Source organism: Orbicella faveolata, unplaced genomic scaffold (genome assembly GCF_042242905.1).
Source record: "Orbicella faveolata isolate gen_17 unplaced genomic scaffold, um_ofav_v1 contig_3, whole genome shotgun sequence".
Lineage (NCBI taxonomy): Eukaryota > Metazoa > Cnidaria > Anthozoa > Scleractinia > Merulinidae > Orbicella > Orbicella faveolata.
Genome location: NW_028301558.1, coordinates 22,563,173 through 22,589,924, shown reverse-complemented (window position 1 = coordinate 22,589,924; position 26,752 = coordinate 22,563,173). Strand labels below are relative to the sequence as shown.

Genomic DNA, 26,752 nt, shown 5'->3' with positions numbered 1-26,752 from the left:
GTTATTTCCTTTGCCGTGAGTCTTTCTGTTTTGCCGTGAGGTTATTCTTCTGGCCGTGAAGTTATTTCTTTTACCGTGAGGTTATTTCTTTTTGCCGTGAGGTTATTTCTTTTGCCGTGAGTCTTTCACTTTTGCCGTGAGGTTATTCTTTTTGCCGTGAAGTTATTTCTTTCGAGGAACTCTAAAACATTAAAATAATACTTTTTCTAAGACATGAACTGTTCAGATAGCCAAGTTCCCCGAAATAAGTCACTTTTTAACCATCATGACAGCTTTCTAGGCCGTCATGTAAATGCCGCGTCACGCAAAAGCTTGGAAATTCAAGCGTAGTGTATCACAAAACCAAGAACCCATTCGGAGCGAAAATTTGTATAAATATTAGTTTTCAGCTGCTCTTATACATCATTTAAGTAAAATCTCAGGAAGATCAACAGTTTTGTGGTTCGAATTTTGGTGTGTTGAATATTGTTGGGTCTTTTGTATCGGTTCTCGGGAACCGGTACACGAGGACAGAACCCTAACTTTACAAACATTGATTGAAAAGAGATCGTGACATTGATCGTGACAAATACCGCGTCCACGTTTTCAGGTCCAGCGGTAAGTACCATTTTGAAATCCGGGAGTTTGATGTTGTTGAATTCGTTTCCAGGCAACACAATCTTCCTTCATGATCTGTTGATTTACTGCTGAAAATTCTACCAGTTTTGTAGCTAAAATCAAGAAACAGGCAGTATGGTAGGTGGCAGTTATTTGCTATTCTGTATCCTAAATGCTATGGGCTTGCTATAATTGAACACATTGTAGAAATAGTTGCCATATTTCTGAATTACAGTCGAACCTCTCCACCTCACTCGAAGAAACCAGATCAGAATTTATATAAGCTTAATCTTTACCTCTGTAATACAGAGAACTCCATAATAGGGGCACGTAGCTCTGTCCTTTCGGTTTCCCTATGTATAACTTTATTTAGATCGTACGGGAATTCATTTGGCAGTGAGAGATTTCTATGAATAACACTGGCAACTCTGGCATACATAAAAGAAAAGCTTACATGCAAGCTAATTACACATATAAAGTTTATATGGCTGTAACATCAGGGATGTTTTGAAAATAATCTTCTGTTCTAATGAAAAACCTTTATTTACTAAATCACAGAAGACTGGCATGTGTTCATATTTTTCTTTCTCTACCTTTCAAAGATCTTTGGACTATTGGGTACAGTAGGTTCCTCTGTGTTCACTGATCATGCTTTTCGACTGAAATCGGTCCTCTGTCTATATCTTTGCTGGTGTTCATTGTATGTCAAGCAAGCTTTGTAAAGTGATTGCCGTGTTTGTTTTGTTTTTTTATTATGCTGCATGCTTGTTCAATACAGTAAGTAATAATTTCTTGTTGTGCTGCTTTAGCCACCAAAAAAGAAAAGTGGAAAAAAGAAGGGCAAAAAGAAGTCTGCTAAATCCAAGACTCCTACAATAGTGGATGGAATCAGCACAGAGGAAATGAGCAAAGAGCAACTTGAGGAGCACATTGTAAGATTACGAGAGGAATTAGACAGAGAGCGTGAAGAACGGAACTATTTCCAACTTGAGCGAGATAAGGTGAACACTTTCTGGGAAATCACAAAAAGACAGCATGAAGAAAAGAAAGCAGAGCTTCGTAACAAAGACCGAGAAATGGAAGAGGCAGAGGAGAGGCATCAGGTGGAAATCAAAGTATACAAGCAAAAAGTGAAGCATTTGTTATATGAACACCAGAACAACATTGCTGAGCTTAAGGCTGAAAGTAAGTGATCAAGAAGAAACAATGCGTTGGTTACATTAGATCTTTGACCGTCATTTTCAAGCTGAAGCCACTCTTTATTACACTACACTTTGTAAATCTGGGGTGCATTTTGTCTATCAACCTGACTTGAAAACCCTTAAGCTGAATTCATAGCATAGGCAGCATAGTGATCAGACAACAACATTATACAGTCTGAATAATTTAGCTTGATATACTGTAGATATAGCCATAACTGTTATGTCTGACTAAGATTGAAGATATTGTTAGTACATACATGAACATGACAGCTTGTATAATGAATAAAGCATACACATGTAATCATGTGGTGTGAACTGCACTGCAGGGATACTGACATTGATACACATCATGTTTGTTCAGCACTGTATGACGCCATACATGTATGTTTTCGAAGGTGCTGTAGCTTTGAAGCTTGCTCAAGATGAACACAAAAATAATGAACAAGATCTGCGAAAGAACAAGAGATCGCTCAAGGTTTGTCACTAGTGTTTCTTTTAATGTGATGGACATTGTGTGGTTCTAAGATTTTCTGTGGGTAGCTGGTTTATGATGCATAAATTCTTTACAAGTTCCTAGTTTACAAGGTATTTTTAATAACATTTAAATGGTTTGATTTCAGGTGGAACTCAAAGAACAGGAACTTTCTCATGAGGATGTTGTTAAGAATCTAAAGAAGGTGAGTTAATTGACAATCACGAATAATTGAAGAAAGTTGCTGTAACATTTCATAAAATACATTTGTGTGTCTGACTGAAATACAATTTGGCCTTGGTATTAAACAGTTGTCAATGCCAGGTCTTAAACTTAATTATTTTTTCGTCAATAGGGCCATGATGAGCATGTGACTAGACTCAGACAAGACTTTGAAAGACAAGTTAAAGGTGAGTGTAGAGTACAAAAATATCCAGACCAACATGAAAATCAAACCAATCTGCACATAAATATTTTTGAGTTAATTTAACCAGTAACATACCGGGGGTTTCATTAAGGGCCGTGCCGGTTGTGAGGATGATTTTGGTCACCTGGTTAGACCATCTAGAGGAAAGTTTTTCTTATAAAGAATTTCAGTTCAAAAAGTTTTGCCTACCTGTGCAAACCAGCTGCCCTTCTGCTGCAGTGATGAAACCTCTGCATACTATATACATATACACAATTTTTGTTGTTGTTGTGGTTATTTGCAAGAATTTTGGCCTAAATCTCAGATGCCTCTCTCAGTTGTGAGAGATGTTTAGGTTTGAAGGCTAGTTATGATTCTGATAATGATAATGATAATCATAATCATAATAATAATAATAATAATAATAATAATAATAATAATAAAAATAATAATAATAACAACAATTAAAATACTTAAACAGGAAGCCCAATTCACCATAAGGTGCTCTTCAGTGGGGCCCTGTATAAATAAATATTGAAAGTTAAAATAACAGTTAAGTTAAAAGTTTAAAAGCTAAAAGTTATGTACATCCAATGATAAAAACATCGTAAATATAAAATAATAAAACCAATCACAGTTCTAGCTTAAGGTTCACTTTAAAATAACCTAGTGAGGTGGTGTCACATGTCTCCTGAGATAAAACGTTCCAGTCAGTGATACCATTAGTCACTTACATGTATAGAGAAAATGGACACAAAAAATAATTATTATTGCAATTGCTTTGCATTAATTAGTTTGAACATTGACCCCAGGTTTGATTGATAACTGTGGATTTCTTGTTTACTATTTTCTTTTTTTACAGAAATTGAGTCCAAATATGATAAGAAAATGAAGGCACTCAGAGAAGAACTGGAGCTGAGAAGAAAAACTGAAATACATGAAATTGAAGAGGTATTTTACATCCATATTTTTTCAGTGTTACACATATTTAATGTGAGTCATATTTTGAAACAAATCATCAATATTGTATTACAATCTTTCAGTGTGGTTAAATATTAATTCCAGCAAAGTTAAGTGAACTGAATGTGGGTTCCCCAGTGATCTTTTCTGTTGCAGCCTTTATTTTACTGATGGATGTTCTTTCTTTTTAGCGTAAGAATGGCCAAATTAATACCCTAATGAAGAATCACGAGAAGGCATTCAGTGACATCAAGAATTACTACAATGACATCACACTTAACAACCTGGCTCTCATTAACTCTCTCAAGGTAATAACTTGTTAGTCTTATTTCTTGTATTGCTTGTTGTTTTAGCGTAACTGCCGGTGTAAATAGGCATCACCCTTTGAATGTGGTTTTGTCAAAGTGCACCCATTCCAATTAGCGCTCCCTGTACCACTGCCTATCACCCAAGGTTACCCATTCTTTCTTCCATTACAGAACCTTTAGAATACATTAAGATCACCTGTTCATGAGCCATCTTCCTTCCTCTTTGATTTTACACCCTTGGATTTTAATTTGAAAAAGCACTGAGTGCAGCCTGTCTTTAAGTTTTGAGTCACCAGTAGCCTTGTTCTCCATGCCCACAGCAAACTTGTTACTTTGTGGTTGAATTCTATCAACAACAGGCAATTTCACCCATAGCATCAAATGAAAATCAAGCATACTCGGCCGTAACAGGTGTTGTGGGTTACGGCCCTTAATGACAGCACTGCTGCCCCATGCTTAATGAGTGCCCTCTCTCCTAGAAATGCCCTAAAAACAGATCATGTTTGTTTCATTTTAATCAGGAACAAGTAGAGGAGATGAAAAAGAAAGAGGAAAGAATGGAAAAACAGATGAATGAAATCATGGCTGAGAACAAGAGATTAACAGAACCATTACAGAAAGCAAGAGAGGAAGTGGAAGAACTTAGAAAACAGGTCAGCGTACAAAAAGAACTACAGTTTAAACTCAAAGCTCAGATGACATGCTTTAACAGTGAAGTGCTTTAAAGAACTGTTGGGTCTGTAGAGGGATCAATGGTGGGATACTTAACTGAGAATTGTTTTTTTCCCTTTCTTTCTCTTTAGTTGGCAAACTACGAGAAAGACAAAGCATCTTTAGCTGTAAGTATACAGACCTCTGAGAGTGACTTGTTTTATGTAAAAACAATCTTCAATTGTTCTTGATCAGATCACAGAGGTGCAAGGTTTTCCTTGCTCTTCTATGCCTAATTTGTGTACGTATTCGTAATGATGCAGTCACTCACCAAAATTCACCTGCTTTGTGGTTTCTAAAGCACCAGTTCATCCAAGTCAAAACTAACTCTATCCATGGTAGCTAATTTGAAATACATTTAGGTCATCTAAAGTGTTTGCCTCCACCCCCCTCCTTCCACCCCTTCCCTCCCCCCCCCCTTCTTTCTTGCTCATGCCTTCATGGCTATAGACAAGAGACAGCTAGAGATAAGAGGTTTGCATCAAGATATCAACAGATTGCTTGCAAACCACTAGATGGAAAGAAGATATACTAGGTTACGTGTAGGTGGTATCTTGGGTAATCATTAGAGTTCTCTGGCCACTTGTCATGGTTACTTTGTAGAGTGCCAAAGCAAGACTCAAAGTCCAGGAAGAAGAACTCAGAAGTCTGCACTGGGAGCATGAAGTTCTTCAACAGCGCTTTAGCCAGGTATGTGTCTACAGTGATATTCTGTATATGCACTTTATCTAGCTAACTTAGTAATTACACCAAGAGCACCCATCGGTTTATAGAATCACAAGGTTCCACAAAGAAGCAAAAGCCATAAAGGTAATTATTTTCCTTATTTTTTTTTTTTTTGCCAAAGAAGCACAGAATTGCTCAGTATATTTATTGAGAGGTTGCATATTGTTGCCAGTTGCTTGGTTATTAGCCATGTCAAGGGTAAGGGCAATGAAAGAACCTGTGCTCAAAACCCCAAGGGAGTAACAAAGGTAATTGATGAGGGAGGGCATCCATTGATCTCATTTGTTCGAGGCTTTGAGTCTGTAGATGAAACCATTGTATAACTTATTCCAGCATCAAAAATTAGTGGTCTTACAGTACATTACATTTGATTACCACATGACACTGACACCATCTTTACACTCATCACTGTTTTTTAGTCAGTGGTATGATTTTCTCTCTCTTGCTCATGATGTAGACTCAAAGTGAACGTGACGAGTTATATGGCAAGTTTGTGAAAGCAATCCATGAAGTCCAACAAAAAAGCAACTTTAAGAACTTACTGTTGGAAAAGAAACTGGCAGCCCTTGCTGACACATTGGAGAAGAAGGTACTAAAGACACTTAACCGGTAGATAACTCTTGTCAAGCAATTTGATGGACTATATACTTCGTCAAATGACTTTTACACAACATAACTAGCAAGGTCGCGCTATCAGACTCAGTATACTTAATGTGCATGGGGATCCAATGAAGCACAATGTGAGCAAAGTGAACTTCATTTTGCCATTTCCATGGACAATGTGTTAAAATAATTTATTTCTTTCAGCTTTTATTAATCGTGCGGGAAGTTTGGAGAGTGCAAAAGAATCCTCATAGCTGCTCGACGCACAGATGAGCCCAAGAGCAACTCTCTCGCTTTTTTCTAGCCTGCATAGCAGGCGTTTCCAAAAAAAGCACGTCAAGGGAACAAAACTGCCACTGAGTCGCTTGCTCGCTCGCTTGTTTGATCTCTCCCCCCGGACAAAGGAAAGGAAATGTCTGCAACGCAGGCTAGCTTTTTTCATGTTACACAAAATTAATTGCTGTAAGCAAAACGTTATGCAGAAACCATAAGCAGAGATCTGAGTTGTGGGTTTTCCATGGAAGCAAGTGTCCGCAATACCAAGGTTTCCTCAGCTATAATTTGGATTGCCTGAACAATATAGAGCTGATTGCAAAGCCACCGTAATTTGTTCCGCCCAATCAAAGTGAACATGTGTTTGGTGGCCTTCTATAGCCAGTCGTGATCTAATTTATGTAGTCGTACTTTACCGCCTTTTTTCTGCCGGTGACTAGACTTTCTAAAAGTCCTTTCCAATAATTCTTCCCTGACCTGTTGGTTTCGCTCACGCTCGCAACTTCGTCGCTCGAAGATTACCCTCTCGCTTTGCTCGAGGGAGATAACTGAGCGAAGGATTAAGAAAAGGTCGACTTGTGGCAAGTCTAGCCGACCTAGCTGGTGACATGTTTTTCCTTCAAGTTCTCATCGCTTTGTTACACAACACTGTGGTTACTTACGTTTGAGTTCTACCAGTAATCATAAAATCATGTACAGTGTATAACACACTTAACTAGTATTTATTTTTAACATTTACAGTACACTAACTAAAATGTTTAAGCGAAACCACATTTTAAAAATTTAGAACGTGGTATGCATGTTCGTAAAGTAAGCTGTTGAAACCCTAAGATTTCCTCTAAACTTTGTTGAGTGTTTGTAATTGACATGTCCTAACTTGTACTTGTACCATTCGTTCAACAGGAAGCACAATTGAATGAAGTTCTCTCAGCCTCTAATCTGGACCCTACGGCTCTTACTGTTGTCACCAGAAAACTCGAGGTGAGAAGTGTGACAGCAGAGTTTTTACTTTCCTTCAGTAAAGCGCATTGTGTGGGCATCACTTGAAATGAACAAGTCGTTTCTACTTGTCATTCATTTTGAGGTTATGAACCTTGGAGCAGCACTTTGTTTATTGATTTTTTTGCTTTCGTTCAGAGAGACTGGGTTAGGAAGGCAATTCTGTAACACACTTACGGACCTTGTAGTCTTACATGTAGTAGATGAAACTCTTAAAGCTAAATTTAAACTTCAAGCGGTACAGTATGCTATACATAACACACTCGACATGTACAATACTTAGGAATTTTCGTTGCTCTTATTATTGTCGTGGTCATATTGAAGATTTAGCTGTACTTGTCTGAAAATTTTGTTTTAACGGGGCTAGCGTTTAGAAAATACCAGGTTCCTATTTAGTGAATATCTAATTACTGTCAGGTTCCAAATGAGGGTCGGCGATCTAACAATTTGCAGCTAATTGGAGGTCGCAGTTTTGCATTCTCTGACAGTGTGTAACTGTTTCTAGGGATTAGGTGATGGTGGAATATTTACTGTTGAAGTCCTTGTGTTCTTTTCTAAACCAAATCTCACAAAGAAACTATTTTGCCCTGTTTCAGGATGTGTTAGACTCAAAGAACAGCGCTATCAAAGACTTACAGTATGAACTGGCTCGTGTCTGCAAGGTAAATAACGTGTTTTATCGTGTTGGACACGGTAACATTCTGTTTAGTTGATGCTTTAGATGATTTTGTGTTGTTCTTAGCAGCTAATAGAGGGCTCCAAATCTAGAGCTTGCTCTATCTTTGGTAGAATTAAGTTTTAGCAAGGGCAGGCAAGTTCTCTAACGCTGCTGCCCTTGTGGCGATAGATGTTGTTAGTTTAACATGTACAATGTACGTATAGTAGTACATCAAATCGTATAGTAACCCAAGCAGTAAAATTTTAGAGATATTCATTTTTGGACGCACGTGTTGGGGCTCTAAAGACTAAGAGAGAAAAATATTATAAGCATAAAGAAATAAAGGGTGTGACGGCGCTCTTTCCAGCCTTCCGTTGTCTTTCCCACACCTCTAACTCCAGATTTTGGTTTCATTTCAGGCGCACAACGATCTCATCCGAACATACGAGGCGAAGCTACAGTCATTTGGCGTTCCAACAGAAGAACTCGGTTTCAAGCCCCTGGAGAGCAACATTGGAGGACAACAACTCGGCCGAGGCCCCGCCGGCCTAGTAGCTGCTCCGACTTAAACTACGAAAACGCTATTCCTCGACTGCGAACATTTTTATTTTCAAGGGACAATTTTGCTTCAAATCTGACAGAATCATACATAATATGTAAATAGACTCTTTAACTGTAAAAGTAAGTTTTTATTGTGTGTCGTAGATTATCGTAAAAAATTGTGTTTTACTGTAAAAAAAAAATGTTTTACTGCTTCACCGTGTTGATTTTTCACAAATATACGTTCAGAAACCTCCTCGCCCGGTATGCTTTCATGTTTTTTCCCCCTAAATTTATCCCTTTCTGTAAATACTGTCGAAGCAATATACTTCTCAGTTTCGTTCTCATTTACAATATTGTTTCCTTGCCGACCAGCTATTTGTTATGTAAATATGTTTATCTATTTTCCAAGAACGAACATCCAACTGACAAAGATTCGTACTTCAAGGTTGGAACCTTTACATTCCGCGACGAAAATGAGATTTCTGCTTAACAAACAGCTTTTCGGTAAAAAAAAAAAAAAAGTCGTAATAAATTTTCATTAGCTTTAGCATGGGAGAGGAAAGTTTGTTTGACAACAGACGCCAGAACGTCTGACTTTTAAGTTGTGCAGGAAAAAAAGTCATGTTTTAACACCGGATTATCGACTTAAAGGTCTAGATATATTCTCTTCCTGAAGACTTCTGGCATTGCTTCGGACTTCATTCGAATCATTTCACTTTCATTCCATATTTAAGCGAAATTATCATGGCGTGAACTTTTGTTTACACTCCAAAACAAACCAGTTGTAGAGACCCTTTTTGTGGGTAAATAAACGACTTATTGTTTCTGATTGGTGTGCTTAAACAGCTTATTTTATGATGCAATATCTGGGTTTCAAGGTTCGGTGCACACGAAACCTTTCTAAAACGTAAAACTTGCTAATATCAACTCAGTTAATAGTTTACATTCCCAAGAAACATGAAGAAATGTTTTTGTGGTTTCCTTATACCTTTCAAGATGCACCTTATGCTGAAGAGATAGCCCCGTACAAACATTGACATTTGTGATATTTTCCCGTTTAAATAAGTTGGAGGTGTGATACCCTCGTGAAGCCAATATTGCATCACGGAAAGGAAAAACACTTTTAGATTCGTTCTTTTACATAAAAAATAACTACACAGTTATGAGCAGGAAGAAACGTACACTACTGTTGTGGTAATCAATTTGGAGACAAGCGACTGTTTCGGTTTCAATTAGCATCCGAGAAAGTGTCATGTAACTGGCGTAAAGCGCAAACTGCAAACAGTGGATTTATTATCTTGGCTAGCCTTCTTTCAAAACAACCTTTGTGTTTTTCGGCGCTTAGGAAACAGCTCACTCTCTCTACGTAGTTTGCTTTTCAGTTTCGGGTCTTAAATATATATCATGACCTCCCATTCAAAATAACTGGGAAAAGCCCATAAGTAGGCTCGATTACTAGCCGCTGTTCGGGAAAGGAGCCCGCGCTCCTCCCCCGAACTCAGGGAGGAACGTAGACCGGACTCGAGAAAGCGGCGGAAATCGAGCCTAGCCCATAAGTTGATTGACTTGTGGACCGAATGTCACCGTTGAGGCAGAATTGATAAACTATCGTCTTGACCGGCCTTTTGTTGCATATCAAACAGACGACCAGCAAAAACCCCGGACAAAAACTATGGCAGTTTCCGTAGTTACTAACGAGAGCCTGAATTAGTGTGAATGAGTTAAATGATGAAACCGCTTTGCTTGTTTGCTAGCCGCCGGTTCATGGCCGAAACTTTCCTCTAAGCAGTGCACGAATTCGACCGATGATCCCAGTTGATTCACATTTTTTCTTCAATACCCGTTAGTTCACACTGAAGTCGCTCCAGAAAAAAAAAGGCTGGTTTTATTTTCCCAGTAAGTCTCTATTTCGTTAAATCGTCCGAATCGTTAGTCTTTCATTTATTTCATTACTGATAAATTTAAGGGTATGTTTACAATACGTCTGAATACTTGGCTTTCAGTATAGTCGAGGCACAAAATTAAAAGGCTTGTCACTGAAAATGACAGCTTTAGAACGAAGGCTCGGAGTCAGTATAATTTTGGATTAGTTTGAAATAAAAGTTTCTCTGATCTGTCCCGGATTTCAATTGTACTGTTTATCTTAACTAATCTTCTTTTAATCCCACCCTTTATGGCTGAAATAGTACGGATAGTCTTACTTAGTTCGACAGCCGAACACGTTTGGTTATCTCTTACGGTTTACTGGAATGTGCCATTTCTGCTTTTATTTCCTTAATAAATTCACTGACACAGTGTTTCTATCTTCCTAATTTTCTATGACACCTTTATTCATTGCGATCACGGAATACTGAATTTAGCTCAGTCAATCCTATTCTGTCATCCTGTGGTCTAGTTGATATTTGCAGTACAGAGACAACTGAACTGCCACGCAAATTACAAAAAATATATTTATGTTTATTCGTTTTCGCTCTAATTTTTTGAAACCGACCTTTACGTCCGGTCCTTGCCCAGACATGCAATTCTGTTCTATTGTTGACGTCGTTGAGTTACAACAATTGGCACGTGAAGCAACTGAACCGTCGGATTTCTGGGTTGCTTGCAGAAATCACCTGATAAATCACGAGAGGAAAACGAAATGTCATTACTCAAGCAGAAAAGTTGCTTGTAAAACGCAATTTATTTTTACCCATGTTCATAATTTTCCGCCTGGAGGGCGGGGAAACCCCAGATGGTTTCCTGTAGCTTGTTTGATTGGTGGATAAATTAATCACGCTAATCTGATTGGTTCCCTGGATGTCTTCCACGTGAACAGGGAATGACCTTTCAGATCGAAGTTCAGTTGAAAATGAACTCGGAAAAAAAATTTTTTTGCAGAACAACAAGAGCTCGGCCGGCGTTTGTCATGAATGTAGTTGTGTATCGAATTTCTCTGAGATAGGTAGCGGGAAAAATCAAGCCCTCGACGCAGAATGCTGTGTTATGTGTCTATGCCCGACTGTGTCCTCACAGAATTCAAAATTCGGGAAAAAGCGCGGGGACAGGAGCTTTTACAAGCGGTTCGTACGTTGTTTCTGCTGTTGGGCTCAAAGTCCAGAAATTTGCTTTCAAGTGGAAATTTCTGATGTAACTTTTTCCTTGCGTTTATTTATCATCTACGTTTTACTTCTGTTCCGTAGGTCTGCAAAAGACTTGGTATCATCGAACTAGACTATTTTGGATTGCAGTTTACGGGTCCAAAGAACGAAGTGCTTTGGTTAAACTCTAGAAATAGAATTCGACGACAAATCCCCGGTGGTCCACCGTACCGTTTGCAGTTTCGCGTCAAATTTTTCGTTCAGCCTCAGTATTTACTTCAAGATTCGACCAGGTAGGATTGTTCAAATGTCTTTTGAGTATGTATGTTTGAATTTAGGGATCTTGTATTATATCTCTGACAATTTTTGGCGCCATCGGGAAAGTACATGCACCTTACATATCAAGGTATAAGAGTTGCTTGTGTCAGCTGTACACTCGAAGTAAATGATGTTACCGTTTCTTCCTTTTGCAGACATCAGTATTTCTTGCATTTGAAGAGAGACTTGGACGAAGGGAAGATAATACCAGATCCAGAAAAAGCAGCGACCGTGTATGCTTTCATCGCTCAAGCAACCATCGGAGATCACGGTGATTCTTACTCGCCTTGTGATTTTTGTCAAGCATCGGAAGTTGAATCGCAGTGGACGTCGGAGTTTCGCAGTAATGTTTCAGTGGAACATGCCAAGCTCAAAGGTGTACGATCGGTCGCAGCTAAGCAATTTTTCATTAAAGAACTTTCCTCGATGGAAAACTACGGAATGGAGTATCATCTGGCGAAAAACGAGTCAGGACAGTCCCTGCACATTGGTGTTGGAACTGAAGAGATAAAAATCTATGATGCCGACTTCAACTTTATCGAAAGGTACGAACAATTGCCAGTTAATTCTTGTACAAATCATTCCATATTGTAGGCAGTAGGGACATTTCAATTTAGGATCCTAACTGTGATCATGGGAAGTAAAGAACAGTCTTGACATTCAGACGTTTCTTTCTTTCCTTCCATGGACACATAGCTGAGTTGCATTTCAGGAAATCCGTTGACAAGATCGACTTCGGGGTTCAAAAATCAGGGTTTGATGGTGTGTTTGGTGTATACAGTACCGCAGATACACGCATTTTCAGCGTTTTGAATTAATTGAACCGAATCTAAGTGTTAACTGAAAAATTTGTTGCAATTATTTGCGAAGCTTGTTTGCATATAAGTTCAGGTCGTGGAGAAGATCGCAAATCCCTCTTCTTGCGTGGACAGATTTAATTTCCCTTCAGGAAATTTAACCCATGAGACACTCTGATGTATTATTCCACTATTTTATTTTTCGTTATTCTTGGACTTTTGTAATTAGACGTACGTGCATTATGAAGGACATGTTTCGTTCGTGTGTTACCTCCCGAGTATCTGAACTGTCTTCTCATAGCTACTCCATTGAGAATTATACTGATATATATCAAATGCAAATATTTTTGTACACTAAAAAAATGAAACAACAAAAGTTTTATTGCGCCAGCATAAAAAAAGCTGAGGGCCTTACGGTACGTGATATTTGCCGTTCATGTTTATCAATTATGTGTACACAACTTGCTTTGGCCTCGTGAGCTGAATAATGAACAGTCGGTTTAGCTGATCTGAATATTTGAACAAAATAAGCTTTCTTTCTTTAGCCGCTAAAGGTTTAAACTGTTTGTACTTTATATTTTTCGAGATTTTTTAATTTAGTGTTGGCATTGTAGTATTTTATTTTTGCCTTAGACGTGACCGCTACCTTTGTTTGTTCTGTCGAACACGATGTCATCACATGTCAAATGAAGCTTTTTAGCTGATTTTATGCAAATTTTCAATGTTAAGGGTGAAGTGTGAAAGTATTATAGGTTATATCAAGGTTTTGGTTCGTTCATATCAAGTGGAGACATAAACGTGTTATTTTCTGTTATTTAACTCTGACGCCTGGTTTAATAGATTACTTTGAGCAAAGGATACTCAATTTTTTGTTTTGCTTTTCATTTTTTTAAAAAAAAAAAAATAATAATATTTTAGTCATCTGCAGTATGTTGTGCAAACATGTAATCTTGTGGTTTTCTATAATTGCACTACTTGATGTCAGTGTCAGATGAATTAACATACTTTCCTGGCTTGAAGCCAAACTTCAAATTGGCAAGAACATAATCATTTCAAAACAATCACCCTGTTTAGTAAGGAATGATGTTACCAGGTGCAGCAGCAGTTTTTGCTCCTGATTGATGCATTGTTCATGGTCTAAGCCCTTTTTCTCGCCCTTCTTTTTATTTTCCTTGTTCCATCTTTTTGTTTTCCTTGTTCAAGGAGTTCAAGACATGTATGGATAAATATTCATAAGATGCAGCAGTTATAGTTATAAGCATCATATGTTTTTGCCTTGGTCTTGGGATTTAATGAAACATATTATGCCTAACAACAAAAGTTAACAATAATTGCTCATTATAGCTACATATGAGCACAGCAGAATTGTTACAGGTCAGGAAATGGTCAAGCAAAATACATTCTTCAAGGTCATTAAAAAGTCGGGAAATGTTACATGTAATTTGCATTATGGAAAATTGACATTTTGAAGAAAAGTCAGGGAAAATTGAAATAATTAAACACAACTTATTTAATAACATTTAAAGCTGGAAAGTTTGGAGTCACTGTGATCTCAACAAAGTTTCTCATAGCAAAGAATGCCAGTTAGTTGAAAACTTATCAATCTTAAGAATGGTTGAAGGGATAACTGTGAAGAAACAAATATCATCTGATTTTCTGTAATTATTTGGTCTGGAAAATTTTATTTCTTAAAGGGAAAAGTCAGGGAATTTTTGATGTCTTGTGGTAACCATGCACAGTTTTGTTGTTAAATTATTGTTTGTTCCTATGGCCTGCTGGACGTCAGTGTCATGTATTTATACAGTAGCACTTAGCCCTTTCAGCTGCACTGAAGAGTAGCATGATCAATACTGTCTGTCTCACTTAGTACCATATTTCTCACATAATTCTTTGTGATGTTACTAACCATAGATAACTCGCTACATCATTCCTTAGTGATTTCCCAAAATAACTGTGTACCTAGCCACAAATATATTTTTGTGAGCATCAATATTATTGTAGAATGTCTGCTACTTGGAAGAGAAGTGATTTTTGTCAGGAAGTTAAGTTGACTTCAACACCACCGCTTATACTCAACTAAGACCAGGAATAGTGTCATTCTTTAACTTTTCCAGTAAAGTAGTGTGGATGGCTAAAATAGAGACTTGCAAGATGCTGGTGAAATCTAATCTTACCGTATTATGAATTGTGCCAATAACATCAAAATTGGAGCCCAGAGTTTTAAAAAATCTTAATGTGCATAGGCCAACTTTGGGAGACAAGAAAAATTTCATATTGTATTGTACATTTTAATCATTCTGAAGTTCTGCATTGAGACCTATTTTTAGCTAATTTAGAAACCTCTAACAAATGTGCCCTCATTACTGTGGAAATACCTCCTACATTCTGAATTATACTGCTTAAGACCCCTCGCAGGGTGTTATCATAAGTCTGATAGAAAACTTGGCTGCCGCATCTCAAATCTTGCTTAAACACACAACCTAGAGCAAATCAGTAATACAGTCGACTCCCGATAACTTGAACACTCGCCAACTTGAACCTCACACTAGCTCGAACCAAAATCGATTTCCCCTAGATTTCCATCGTACATTTGCTGTAACTCGAACCTCCTGCTAACTTGAAGCAATTTTCATTTCCCTTCTGGTCATTTTCTATATAATTTTACCCTCAAGAACTCAAGCCATGTCTGTCAGTACGGAATAAGTCAAAACACACAGTGTACTGTAGTCCAAAATATTAAATCTATTTTGAAGCAGCAGTGTGATTTTTTTTTCCTTTCTTTTACATAACACAAAACATGTTAGTTCAGTTCAGGTTCAACTGGTTTTCACAAAGTGTTGCTTCTTAACTTCTTTTTCAAAATGTCATTAAATCTCTAGGCTCCCTTGAAGTGTAATCAAATTTGATTAAAGTGTACAGTGCATGAATAGAAAAACATTAAACACTCATTTGTTCTCAACTCACGATAACTCAAACCTTTTTCAATTTCCCTTGAAGGTTCGAGTTATTGGGAGTCGACTGTACATCAAAATATTTATTCATTGTTGCCACAATAATATTGTATCCTTCCATGGATTCATTTATTCTTGTGTTATTACCAAAAAGTGCATTTAAATAGTTTGTTCTGTACTGTCAAGTTAACGTAGTTTTACAAATGTATTTATTTATTGTTCCAGGTTTTCGTACAACGGTCTTAAGATGGCAACCCATGTGAAAAACAATCTGTACCTCAGAATAATTACCTGTGATGGTGAAGCCATGTTCACATTCAGACTTCTTAGTCAAGAAGCAGCGTGTGCTTTATACAGATCCATTACAGAGTATCATGCATTTTACCGCTGTGAGACTGTACGGAATGCTGTGACAGATCAATTCACAAGAGACTTGAGGGAGACACTTATCTCATTTTTTGGAGATGAAGAATCGGAGAAAAAGTACATTTTTGATGTTCAGAGGACTTCTAAGGAAGTTTATGATCATTGTCGAAGGGTTTTGTATAAGCTTGGATGTGATCCTATTCAAAATATTCCTGCTAGTTTCCAGGTTGAAGACAGGCCTGCAACCTCTGACGTCCAAGCTGCTAAGCTCCAGGAACAGTTATCCAAAATGGAAGACTCTTTCAAGTGCAAAATCTGCATGGACTCTCAGATTGACACAGTGTTTTGTCCATGTGGACACATGGTTTCATGCAGTGTCTGTGCAGCCAGCATCGACCTGTGTCCTATTTGCAGAGGGCAGATTGAACGCACTCAACATGTTTTCTTCCCAGTTGCAGTTGGCTGAATTAGAAGGCGACACTGAAACAAGTGCTAGTGACATTTTACACTCAGTAGTGTTTAAGTCCTCTTTCCAGACAACATTCAGTTGCAACCGTGTGTTTGATCAGGACCAAAAAGCTGATGCCACTATTGTGCCAGTCTTGCGCATGATCCAAGGAAGATGCTAGGCAAATGTGAGCCAGACCACATCAAATGCGAAGTGAAGATGACGAGCTTAGCAGACATGCTTTAAATGCTTGTAAGAATTAACAGGACTTACTGTACGGTAAAAGTATTTTTGAAGGAGAGTATAGTTTTGTAGGTTATGAAATTGAATGGATTTGAAAGGAATTTGACTGACATGTGGGAGACAAATTTATTAGTCGAAGAGTTTTTATCTGAATAATTTAAGGGGACCTGATTAAATAATTATTTGATAGTTATTGAAGTTATCTTGTATATCAACATTGTTTAGTTAGAATATGTGTTGAAGTTTTAAGACCATTAATTTAGAACTTAGTAAAGCCAGGACAACATAGATAAGGTTCTAGATTGGAAACATTTTGTACTTTTGTAAACTGAAAGGTGTTTCTAGCTACAGTGAATAGATGAGCTAAGTTCTTCCTGACTATACAGCATATACATATCTGAACAATAATTACTGCCATTGAACATATTTTTCTTTACCAGTATTTAAAATTAATTGTAAAACCTGTTCAGCAAAGCACTGCTCTTCCTGATAACAGGTGAAATGCACCAATGTTACATTGTTACCTGACCTGGAGATGAAATTTCTAAACTAATTTATTGCACAGAGTTATTGTAGTCTATATTTTATGTAATGCTCAAAGTAATATTCTCTAATAAGTTAAACAAAAGATTCTAACATGATTAGTACACCCTGTATTTTTAATGCTACCCATTGTAACTAAGACCTTGCCTCTCCTGCCTTCGATAAACCCTTGTGATGTCGTATGTCCCAAAAACACGCCTATGAATCACTGGTAATGTATATCATTTCATGCATGTTTAAGTACACAATAATATAATTATTGTTTTAATTTCTGTTCATTTATTTTACTGTATGAGTTTTATTATTTTCCCCTTTGCCTATTTATTTTATTTTTCGTTTCAAACTAAGTGGCCTGGAATGTGGTGCAGGTTCAACACAAACCAGCAAAAATTTGATAATTTTGACTTAGTTACTCAAATATCATCAGCAATAACATTGATTTTCAAAATCCTTGAATGCGCTTCTGCCCTTGTTTTTATCTGATTTCCCTTTCATATAATCTTTCATAAACAATTCAGACTTTTCAAGGATTTTTAAAGTATGTCTCTCAGTCTTTTTTATAGCTCAAGGATATTTTGAGATCTTGTTTTTGTTGTAAAGAAAAATTTAATATTTGTTAGAAATATCACATTAAATAGTATGTTACTTTTGTTGCAATATGAAAGTTGTAAATATCCTCTGATTATTGTAATAAAGTGAAACTAACTGAAATAACAGTTTTGTGCGTGGGTTTTGTTACAGTTGTACTTTGACGTTGTACTTCAACTTTAAAGGTTTGTTGGGGACGCAGTGCATTAATGGTTATTGCATTGGGGTGAGTGGGAGGTTCTGGTTCAAGCCCTTGCCAATATGTTATGTTTTTTACTTGGGCAAAGCAATGTCTCTCCACCCAAGGAGAATTTTTTTGCTGGAAGGTAACCCTGGGGTGGACTAGCATCCTGTTCATGGGGGAATTTTTATCACTGCATGTCTTGGACACTGGAGATAAATGCTGGCTTGATGGCTGCAGTTGCAGTGAGGTTTGGCAACATTTTTGCGGTAAGGCCCTGACATGTAAAGACTCGCACAACTCGGAGGGAAGAGCATGTTAGTTAAAGTTCAAATGGAGACAGTTTTTCTTGTAATCATGACCACCATTGTGAAAATCCATTAGAACTGTCTCAGAATTGTAACTGGTCTTTTTCTTTGATTTATGCTCCTGTACGCAAGCACTTGCTATATCAGCTTTGAATTGACTAAAAGGTTACAATACTTGAAAACATTTACAGTAACATATAGCAGGAGCTTTGTGGAGGCGGCGTGGGCTAGTGGTTAGGGCGATGGATTTGTGTTTGGTGGTTCCAAATTCAACTCCTCCACGCTTTGTAAATGGCCAAGTGGTCAGCCTCCCGCCAGTTGGTGTTTTAACAAGTTTTTTAATTTACAATATTTGTTTGCCTATTTTCAGTGTCTGCAATTAGTACAGTAGTGCTAAACACTTCGACACCTGAGTATTAGTAAACTGATTTTTATTTTTTTTTATTTTTTATTTTTTATTTTTTATTAGCATTTTTTGAGATTGTCATCCTTCAACCTCGTTCCAACGGTCTGGTATGGAAAAAGTTGTGCGAGAGCAAGGCCTTGCTCTCCAGCATGCAAAATTTTCCATACAAATCCTCCAACTTTTCTGAAAATTTTAACCGTCGTATAAACTTAATCTTTAATGCCAGGGGCTCAGACTTGGCCATTTTGGTATTTTCAATATGCTCTTTCCATAATATAGATTTTTAAAGAAAAAATGTGGTCACGTGACCCCAGATGTTTAGGGCCTCACGATGTTTATTGGCAGACCAATTCCACAAGTAATAATTGTATACCTTAACATATTTCATTTTAATTAACTAAAAGCTCGTTACGTTCCACAACACAACGGAAACCACGTTCCAACCAAGGACGAGGCAGGGTGGAACCCGCGTGAAGTAACTTTTACAAGGGGAGGAGGCTCTTAGAGGAAATAAATAATAGATTTAGCCAAGCCTAAAATCGGATCTCCTGGTTGCACTAAGTCAACCATAAAAGGGAAATAAAGGATTTGTTTTTCTTGGATCAGAAACTCAAAATATGATTAATTCTTAGCATGTAACTGTTCAGCGTGTGGTTTCAAACTATTTTTTTTTCCAGTTAAGAACCGAACAGGGACTGACAAGATATCTCGGAAGAACGCGCCAGGGATTAATTTGCGCGGAAATAGACCAATTTCGATATATTGAAATTCAGCCTAAAACAATTGCTGGGTTTCAGTGTCACGCCATTCAAAATAAATCAAAATAAAAATCAAAACCGTTCAATAGATAAAGTCCAGAATTTGGGAAATGAAAAAAGGTAAATATGCAAAGACTATCTCCAAGATTCTAGTCACAGCAACTTTTCTTATGCAAGATATGCGGAGAAATTTTTTACCCAAATTTATAGAGATTTGTATTGAGACGCCTTGCTGGTGCCCATCCGTATGGGCACCAACATGGCGGCCGGAAACCGACAGAAACATCTGTCACTGAGTTTTGCTACAAAAGCGTGAATTTATCCCTCGAGGAACTCTAAACCATTAAAATAATATTTTTTTTTAAGACATGAACTGTTCAGATAGCCAAATTCCTCGAAATGTCACTTTTTTAACCATCATGACTGCTCTCTGGGCCGTCATGTAAATGCGGCGTCACGCAAAAGCGTAGAAATTCAAGCGTAGTGTATCACAAAACCAAGAACCCATTCGGAACGAAAATTTGTTTGAATATTAGTTTTCAGCTGCTCTTATACATCATTAAAGTAAAATCTCAGTGTTGTAATCGGTTGACGGTACCAATCGTAAAATAACGAAACAAACAACGAAGTAACTGAAACGGGTCCAACTTGTACGTTTATTCTTCTCGCGATGACGGTATGCGAATATTTTCTTACAACACGATCTCGATAATACGACAGAACAAAACAAAAGGCTCAAAATACAAAATCTCGTATTACATGTCAACTGGTAACTCGGGTAACACAACATGTCACGGTCACGCAACTATTAGTCTCTTAACACTCAGGATGATCGATAGTTTTGTAGTTTGAATTTTAGTGACGTCACGTGAAAACCCAGCTATAGACCTTAGTACGAGGCTCTGGGGAATAAATACAGAGTTTGTGGAGTTTATTCTTCTGAGCCTCGTGCTGAGGTCTATTATTTAAGGCTGAATTTTAATCGAAATTGGTCTATTTCGCCTTTGTACGTACCCGCTCCTTCTCTAGGCTCGATTTCCGCCGCTTTCTCGAGTCCGGTCTACGTTCCTCCCCGAGAAGTGAGTTCGGGGGAGGAGCGCGGGCTCTTTTCCCGAACAGCGGCTGGTAATCGAGCCTACTCCTTCTCCCCCAGAGTAATAACCTGGCTTGAACCCACGATCCAATCGAAAACCAGTATCTGGGAAGCGGTCAACTTCAAAGAAACACGCGACCCCGATGACTTTTAAACCTGAACCTGCGATATGGTCACGTGATACTGGGCAGCGAATACCTTGTTTTCACAGCTGTCAGTTGACCGTAACATGGATGTCCAATATCAAAGATGTGCCTATAGTAATGGTTTTCAAGGTATCGGGCTCAGCTACTCAGCTAGCGCACGCGGAGAGCAAGTGGCGTACGGACAACCAAATTTTTCTTAGATCGATGAGTTTGTACCACATTTTCTGAGGTATTGGGCTCCGCTCGCACGCCACCAGCGCGCAGGAGCTCTGCTAAAACAAACAGTGCCCTGAGGGTGCGCAGTTAACTCCTGCCAATACTTAAGTTTGGAGTTTAGGATGGATAACATGCTGTTCAACCTACGATGACTGAGGGCTAGGACGAACTACTCACATGGAAATACTTGGGCTTCAATATGCTGATGAGAACGCCCTAGAGGCTCACTCAGAGGAAGACCTTCAAGCAGCTATGGATGCCTTCAGTCATGCCCTCAGTACGCTATGCCTCACACTTAATGCTCGGAAGACACAAGTTTTGTTCGAACCATCACACAAAACACAAGAGCGACAAGAGCTAGAGATCACAGTTGAAGAGCAGTGCCTCAGCTCTGCAGAACATTTCACGTATCTTGGTAGTTGCCTGTCAAGTAAGGCAGACCTGGAAGCTGAAATTCAAGTCCGTCTGAAATCCCCTAGTAGTACCTTCGGAGGACTTAGAACCCGAGTGTTTGATAACAGGAACATCTATACCAACACCAAGACGAAGGTATAGTTAGTTAGTTGGGCCATTACGTTCCTGGTGGAACAAAGGGCGGTTACAATGCTGTAGCAGCGGACTCTGTTCGCGGCTGTTCTTTTTGCGGTATTCCAGGTGATGCTGGTTTCTTAGAGCCCCTCTTCGACTGACCTCCTCCAGGTTTTCACTGGTCTTCAGATGAAGGTATACAAGGCCATCATCCTGCCGACCTTGTTATATGGCTCGGAAACTTGGACGACATACATGTGGTTGCCATCTCTTAAGTCTTGAGAAGTCTCATCAGCAACGTCTCCGCCGTATACTCAACATCAAGTGGCAGGACAGAGGAACCAACAGCAGTGTATTGGAAGAGGCCAATATCACAAGTATCAAGAACCAACTTCGCTAGGATGGTCACATTGTTCGTATGCCCTCGTTCAGGCTACCCAAGAAGATCTTCTACGGTGAACCGATCACTGGGAAACGAAACCAGGGTGAGGGGGGGTGGGTGGGGGGTTCAGATGCATGTATGCCCCATCTGTCTGCGAATCGGCGCCGGGTTCGAGAATCGGACTGCTCAGTCATCAACGAACTCATAAACTGAACACTACCAAGTAGATGTCCTCCTCGATATCGAGGAATTGGTCGGCCGCTTGGCCGCTCCAAACGTCAGCTTCCCAAACTCAGTCTACTGTAGTTATGTATCGAACAAATAAAGACATCAACACCTCTTCCGGCCATACCCCGGATATTTTAAAAGTTGATATGCCCCCCCCCCCGGGGGATGGGCAAGAATTTGACTTCTGTGGTTGATACTGATCAAGCATGACGTAGGGCATTTGACAACATATTTTAATGATATAAAAGCAATACTTACGACACAGTGGAAGATCAAAGTGGGGTTGCCGAGGGTGAATTTTTTTCTTTCTCATTACTAGTTTTCCCATCAGGTGTTCCGGGGGTAGGGTCATTTGATCACCTAGTGGGATCCTAAGGTGGGGCATTTGCTCCTGATTCATGTCCAATGTTTGGGGTGGTACCCGGAGGGGATGTCTAAGTTTCGAATTGACTGATACATTAAAAATGCCACTCATAACCATTGAATCCTCCATCTTTCAGCAAAAGTGAAGAAAATCACCTAAAAAAATTATCCTAGCGGAATTATGAATAGATGTATATAGACTATAGAGAGTGATCTCGCAGCGAAACACATGCACGAATTGCGTGCCTGGTTTTTTATATCGTTCCCTCCTTTGTGATACAAGTCTGTATGTTTTCGCTTCAAAAGAAGGCCATCCGTAAGAAGCCTTGAATTTTTGTGTTGTCTGTAATATGACATAGCCCAGGACCCCCACGGTTCCCGACGCCAGAGTCCACAGGGCCATATGAAAAGCCTGAGGGTTCCGATTAGTAGCAGGGTTAGCCATATCTTCATTGCTAGTTGGTGTTACTATTCTCCGAGAGCTTGTAAGTGAGTCGCGCAAGCACTCATTTTACACACCGAAAGGATCGCTGAATCATCCTTCAAAAACAGTGTTTGTTTGCCCGAGTGTATTATCGTCTATCCGATATAACAAGAATCTAGACTTGCAATTTTTTGCGTGAAACGAGGCTTAGAAGATTAAAGATGAGTGTAATAGGTTCTAATTATCAAGGTTCTTCGTTTAATTCCTTTGCTGACTTGCACTTCATAATTAGTAGAATACCATGGCGTGTAATCATTCTCGTTCCCAGACCCAGCTGTCCTTCTTTTACAAATAATGCAAGGGAACGCAAACGAAATTTGTTCACGGCCATACGTTTTGCATGTGACATTGACCAATCCGCAAACATTTGGATTGAGTTTCATCTGAGGTCATTACCTTGTGCATTAAGTAGACAATTGGCGCTCAAGCTGATTGCTCTATTTTTTGCTGCTACACCCTGCTGGCGAGACTCAACAAGGTCGAAACAGCTGTCCACGGTTGTAATTCTTAGTTTTCAGTTTGGACTCTATCATGTCGTTATCGCGTTAAGTTGTCTTCGTAGTTATCAGCCTTGCTTCATTATTATATGTCCTTCTTAGCCGGTAGGGCCTTGGCACGATGAGTTCTGGAAGTTCAGGAGAGACCAGATTCTTGGACTACGACTTTCACTAAATTAACGCAGCTTTCCTACCAGATGTTATTCACTGGTTGATCTCTAACCAAAACGATTCGATAACGACACCTACAGACAAAGGTTTTCACCAGAGATCAACGAGCGATACATCCGGAAAGGAAGTCAGCGTTAAAACAGTGAAAATCTTCGCCCATGAATCTGGCCAACCAAATGATATGTTTCTATCCAGAGCCACCTTTTATTTAGCCTGTGTGGGTGGCGGTTTAGTTCAGGTAAAGCGCGCGAGGAGCCTGATTTACCCCCAGGCCACTCGCGCCTTCGCCACTCGTTTTCGCGGATCACGCTATCTTGTGCTCTTTGATCTTGTAATATGTTCAACCTTGTTACAGGATCTCTCTTCTTCCCAGGAGAAAGACAGGGGTGGGATGAAGTGAGACACAGGGGGGGAGGTTGTAATGTGCTCCTGAACGGACCCATCAAAGCTAACAAAACAGTATTTACGGTTAACAGATGAGACAACTCCTTACTGACTAGATTTTTGGTTGAACTAAAGAATTGCATTTGGACGACATTGAACGTTGTACGTACAGTGGTAGCCCGCGATCACTCTAATTAGGTCTGCAATAACTACTCGTGCCTTCTACTTATACTCGGAGAGTCAAAATAGGTCCGCGAAAGGTGCACACGTTTTACGTTCCCCTTGTGCCACCTGCCATATATTTTCGTCTTGTTGGAGACAGAGAAAGATAACCTCGGTACATTAAATTAAACATTAAGTGAGACTTTCACTGTCTATTTCGAAGGTAAGGGAAATGTTTAAGGAATAATCTACCGGCTACTAGAAATGTCGAAATTAGTAGTTATTTAGGGACTCGGTTATCCTCTTGCATTAGAAATTCCTTGGTAGATTACGTCTGAGGTGAAATGGAAACACTCAGTAAGGAGAAATAAAGTACTTTAGCATAGGGTCCTTCCTCTAAGCGCCACAATAGTGTCTCCCCGTAAAGTTTTCAAAGTACACGCGTAGCCGGTATTGTTACCTTGCGATCACGTTCACCGCTGGGGAAGGTGTGAGAAGGAGTAAACCTCGCTCCCTTTCTCCATTTGTTTTAAATTTTCTCGTCAAGAGCCTGCCCCTAGCTAGCATTCCTTTCTATATGTCTTGGGAGTAAATGTCAGGTGTAGTTTTTGGAGGAAGGGATGATGGTTGGCTGTCGGTTGTTATTCGTGTGAATGAAAAAATTTTTTTTATTCAGTTTTTGAAATCTGTGTGGTTATTCATTTGTTTTTTAATTTTTTTTTGAATTTAAAAAAAATTTAAACTTCTACGTACAAAATAATAATAATAATAATAATAATAATAATAATAATCGATATTTAAACAGGGTGACCCCTTCAGTCGCAGGACTGGTATCAACGGGGGCCCTGTATAACGTAAAATAAAAAGAGCATGTATAAATAATATATATCTATAAAAAACTAACTACTTTAAAGATACGCTGAAATGTTTAAAAAATTAAAAAGCTTAAAAAGGTAATAGCGTTCTCATAAAAATTGGATATCGAATTGAAAATGTTCTAAAAAATAACCTAAGAAAAAAAAATCGGAGATAGCCTTGAAACGTTCCTTAGGTGGCAAAATCTTTATGTTCGTTGGAAGGCTATTAAATGTGCATGCACCATGACAATAATGCTAATACAATACTCAATAGTACACTGTCTACAATTCTTTTTTTTTTTTCACACCAATAAATAATTTATAAAAAGTAACGTGCACGCTCACTACTAACACAAAAAACTAACGCTAATTTCAGAATTACATTTATATCGCAGAAGCTTTAAAGATACACTACACGAAAACAAAAAAATATAGAGAGAGAAAAAAATAAAGAAATATGACACCTTAGCTTTCATTATTGGAACATGGAAATAGGATTGGCAATATATGTGTACAAGGAAGGTAGAAAAGGAAAAAAAACTTTACGCATCGCAAATGTAGAGAGTGGTCCACTTAGCTTCGTATTTTCTGCAGTTTGAGTTTTTACTGCCCATTTGTCTTTCACATCTGATTTTTTTTTTTTTTTTTTCACATCTGATTTTATTTTCCAGTAAGGCAAGAAAGATCATTAGGCTCGGAGACTCTGACTGATTTCTTGTAAGAAATACATGATATTTAGCAATAAGAAGATTATGGTTTAACGCGTAAAATCTTTTAGATTCAGGTTTGTAGCCTTAAAGGATTTCAGAGTAATAGGGGTTAATATTGTCTGAACGTTTGGTATTCCACCACGTTATAACGTCTCCCCAAAAGGGTTCAACTACAGGGCACTCCAGAGACATGAACAAGTGTTTCTTTTTGGAAGAGTCAGTGCTCGCATTGCGGTGTTTCTTAGAGAGACTGATTGGTATGATGTTATGTATAATATTAAACTGAAAGCTTCTCAACTTGTTGTCGACGGTGACTTTAAAAGGAAGTTCGTAGGCGTCCTTGACATTTAACACTTGTTTACGTAGATTGATTTCAACAATGGGAGGGGAAAAAGACTGTTTTGCGAGTATCAAACGACGGTTATTCATGATCAAACCCACCTTTTGTCGATTTTCCGATTGCAATGTATTTATAAAAAAGCACGTTTGTAATTAGATTATGTTAGACTGGCCGCGGGCCAGGCCAATTGTAACGATATGTTGAAAAACGAAAATAAAGATTGTTGTTGTTGTTGTTGTTGCTTTTGTTGTTGGTAACTTACCTTCAGGCGATGTATTCTGCGCTCATTATAAGATTAGTTCACTATAAGATTAGTTCCGTTACGACAGGAGCCATAATCGGGGACGGAGACCGTAAGTCTTGGGATCCGAGCGCACCTATGATATGGGACAATTTTTCTATTTTTAGAACAAATTGCGCCATCCTGACGTCATATATCCGCGCGGATCCACGCACATGTCGGGGGCTCTCGCGTGGATGTTGTCACGTTGCGTGATCAAATGGTGAGAGTTGCGAGATTCTCTTGCAGATTTTTCACAGCGATGGCAGGGAATAAGGCAGGGAATAAGAACCAGGGCTCTTATATGTAGTTTTATGCTCTGAACTAATGGAAAAGGTGAGTTTTTCAGGGTCGAAAACATGACTTCGATTTCGCGCCGTGAATGAATGCTCGCGCTAGTTGTACGCGTAAGCTTTTGCGCTTGTTTTATAAAGAAAAGTTATGTAAGAAAACTCTTTACTCTGGTATC

General features: G+C 38.6%; 2 protein-coding genes and 1 long non-coding RNA gene across 3 annotated transcripts in view; 2 read left to right on the top strand and 1 right to left on the bottom strand.

Annotated features, from left to right (window-relative positions):
* Window positions 1–26,752, bottom strand: part of LOC110052995 (uncharacterized) — a 208,340-nt gene that overhangs the window by 131,961 nt on the left and 49,627 nt on the right. The gene's annotated exons all lie outside the window — the stretch shown is intronic.
* LOC110053003 (dynein regulatory complex subunit 4-like) lies at window positions 608–8,714 on the top strand. The gene is made up of 14 exons (XM_020759189.2): window positions 608–735; window positions 1,407–1,782; window positions 2,195–2,274; window positions 2,420–2,476; window positions 2,627–2,681; window positions 3,540–3,628; window positions 3,829–3,945; window positions 4,467–4,598; window positions 4,749–4,784; window positions 5,260–5,346; window positions 5,840–5,971; window positions 7,162–7,239; window positions 7,854–7,919; window positions 8,335–8,714. The coding sequence occupies exons 1-14, from the start codon at window positions 733–735 to the stop codon at window positions 8,482–8,484; spliced, it is 1,458 nt and encodes a 485-aa protein (XP_020614848.1). The 5' UTR covers window positions 608–732; the 3' UTR covers window positions 8,485–8,714.
* Window positions 11,299–17,915, top strand: LOC110053005 (E3 ubiquitin-protein ligase MYLIP-like). The gene is made up of 4 exons (XM_020759190.2): window positions 11,299–11,517; window positions 11,638–11,828; window positions 12,009–12,398; window positions 15,827–17,915. Exons 1-4 carry the CDS (start codon window positions 11,431–11,433, stop codon window positions 16,431–16,433), a joined length of 1,275 nt encoding a protein of 424 aa, XP_020614849.1. The 5' UTR covers window positions 11,299–11,430; the 3' UTR covers window positions 16,434–17,915.

Coding starts and splice junctions, on each gene's coding strand:
- LOC110053005 (XM_020759190.2), top strand. CDS start 11,431: ATGCTGTGTTATGTGTCTATGCCCGACTGTGTCCTCACAGAATTCAAA. Junction 11,518..11,637: donor GACAGGAGCTTTTACAAGCG/GTTCGTACGTTG, acceptor TCTGTTCCGTAG/GTCTGCAAAAGACTTGGTAT. Junction 11,829..12,008: donor TTACTTCAAGATTCGACCAG/GTAGGATTGTTC, acceptor TTCCTTTTGCAG/ACATCAGTATTTCTTGCATT.
- LOC110053003 (XM_020759189.2), top strand. Junction 7,240..7,853: donor TTGTCACCAGAAAACTCGAG/GTGAGAAGTGTG, acceptor GCCCTGTTTCAG/GATGTGTTAGACTCAAAGAA. Junction 7,920..8,334: donor AACTGGCTCGTGTCTGCAAG/GTAAATAACGTG, acceptor GTTTCATTTCAG/GCGCACAACGATCTCATCCG.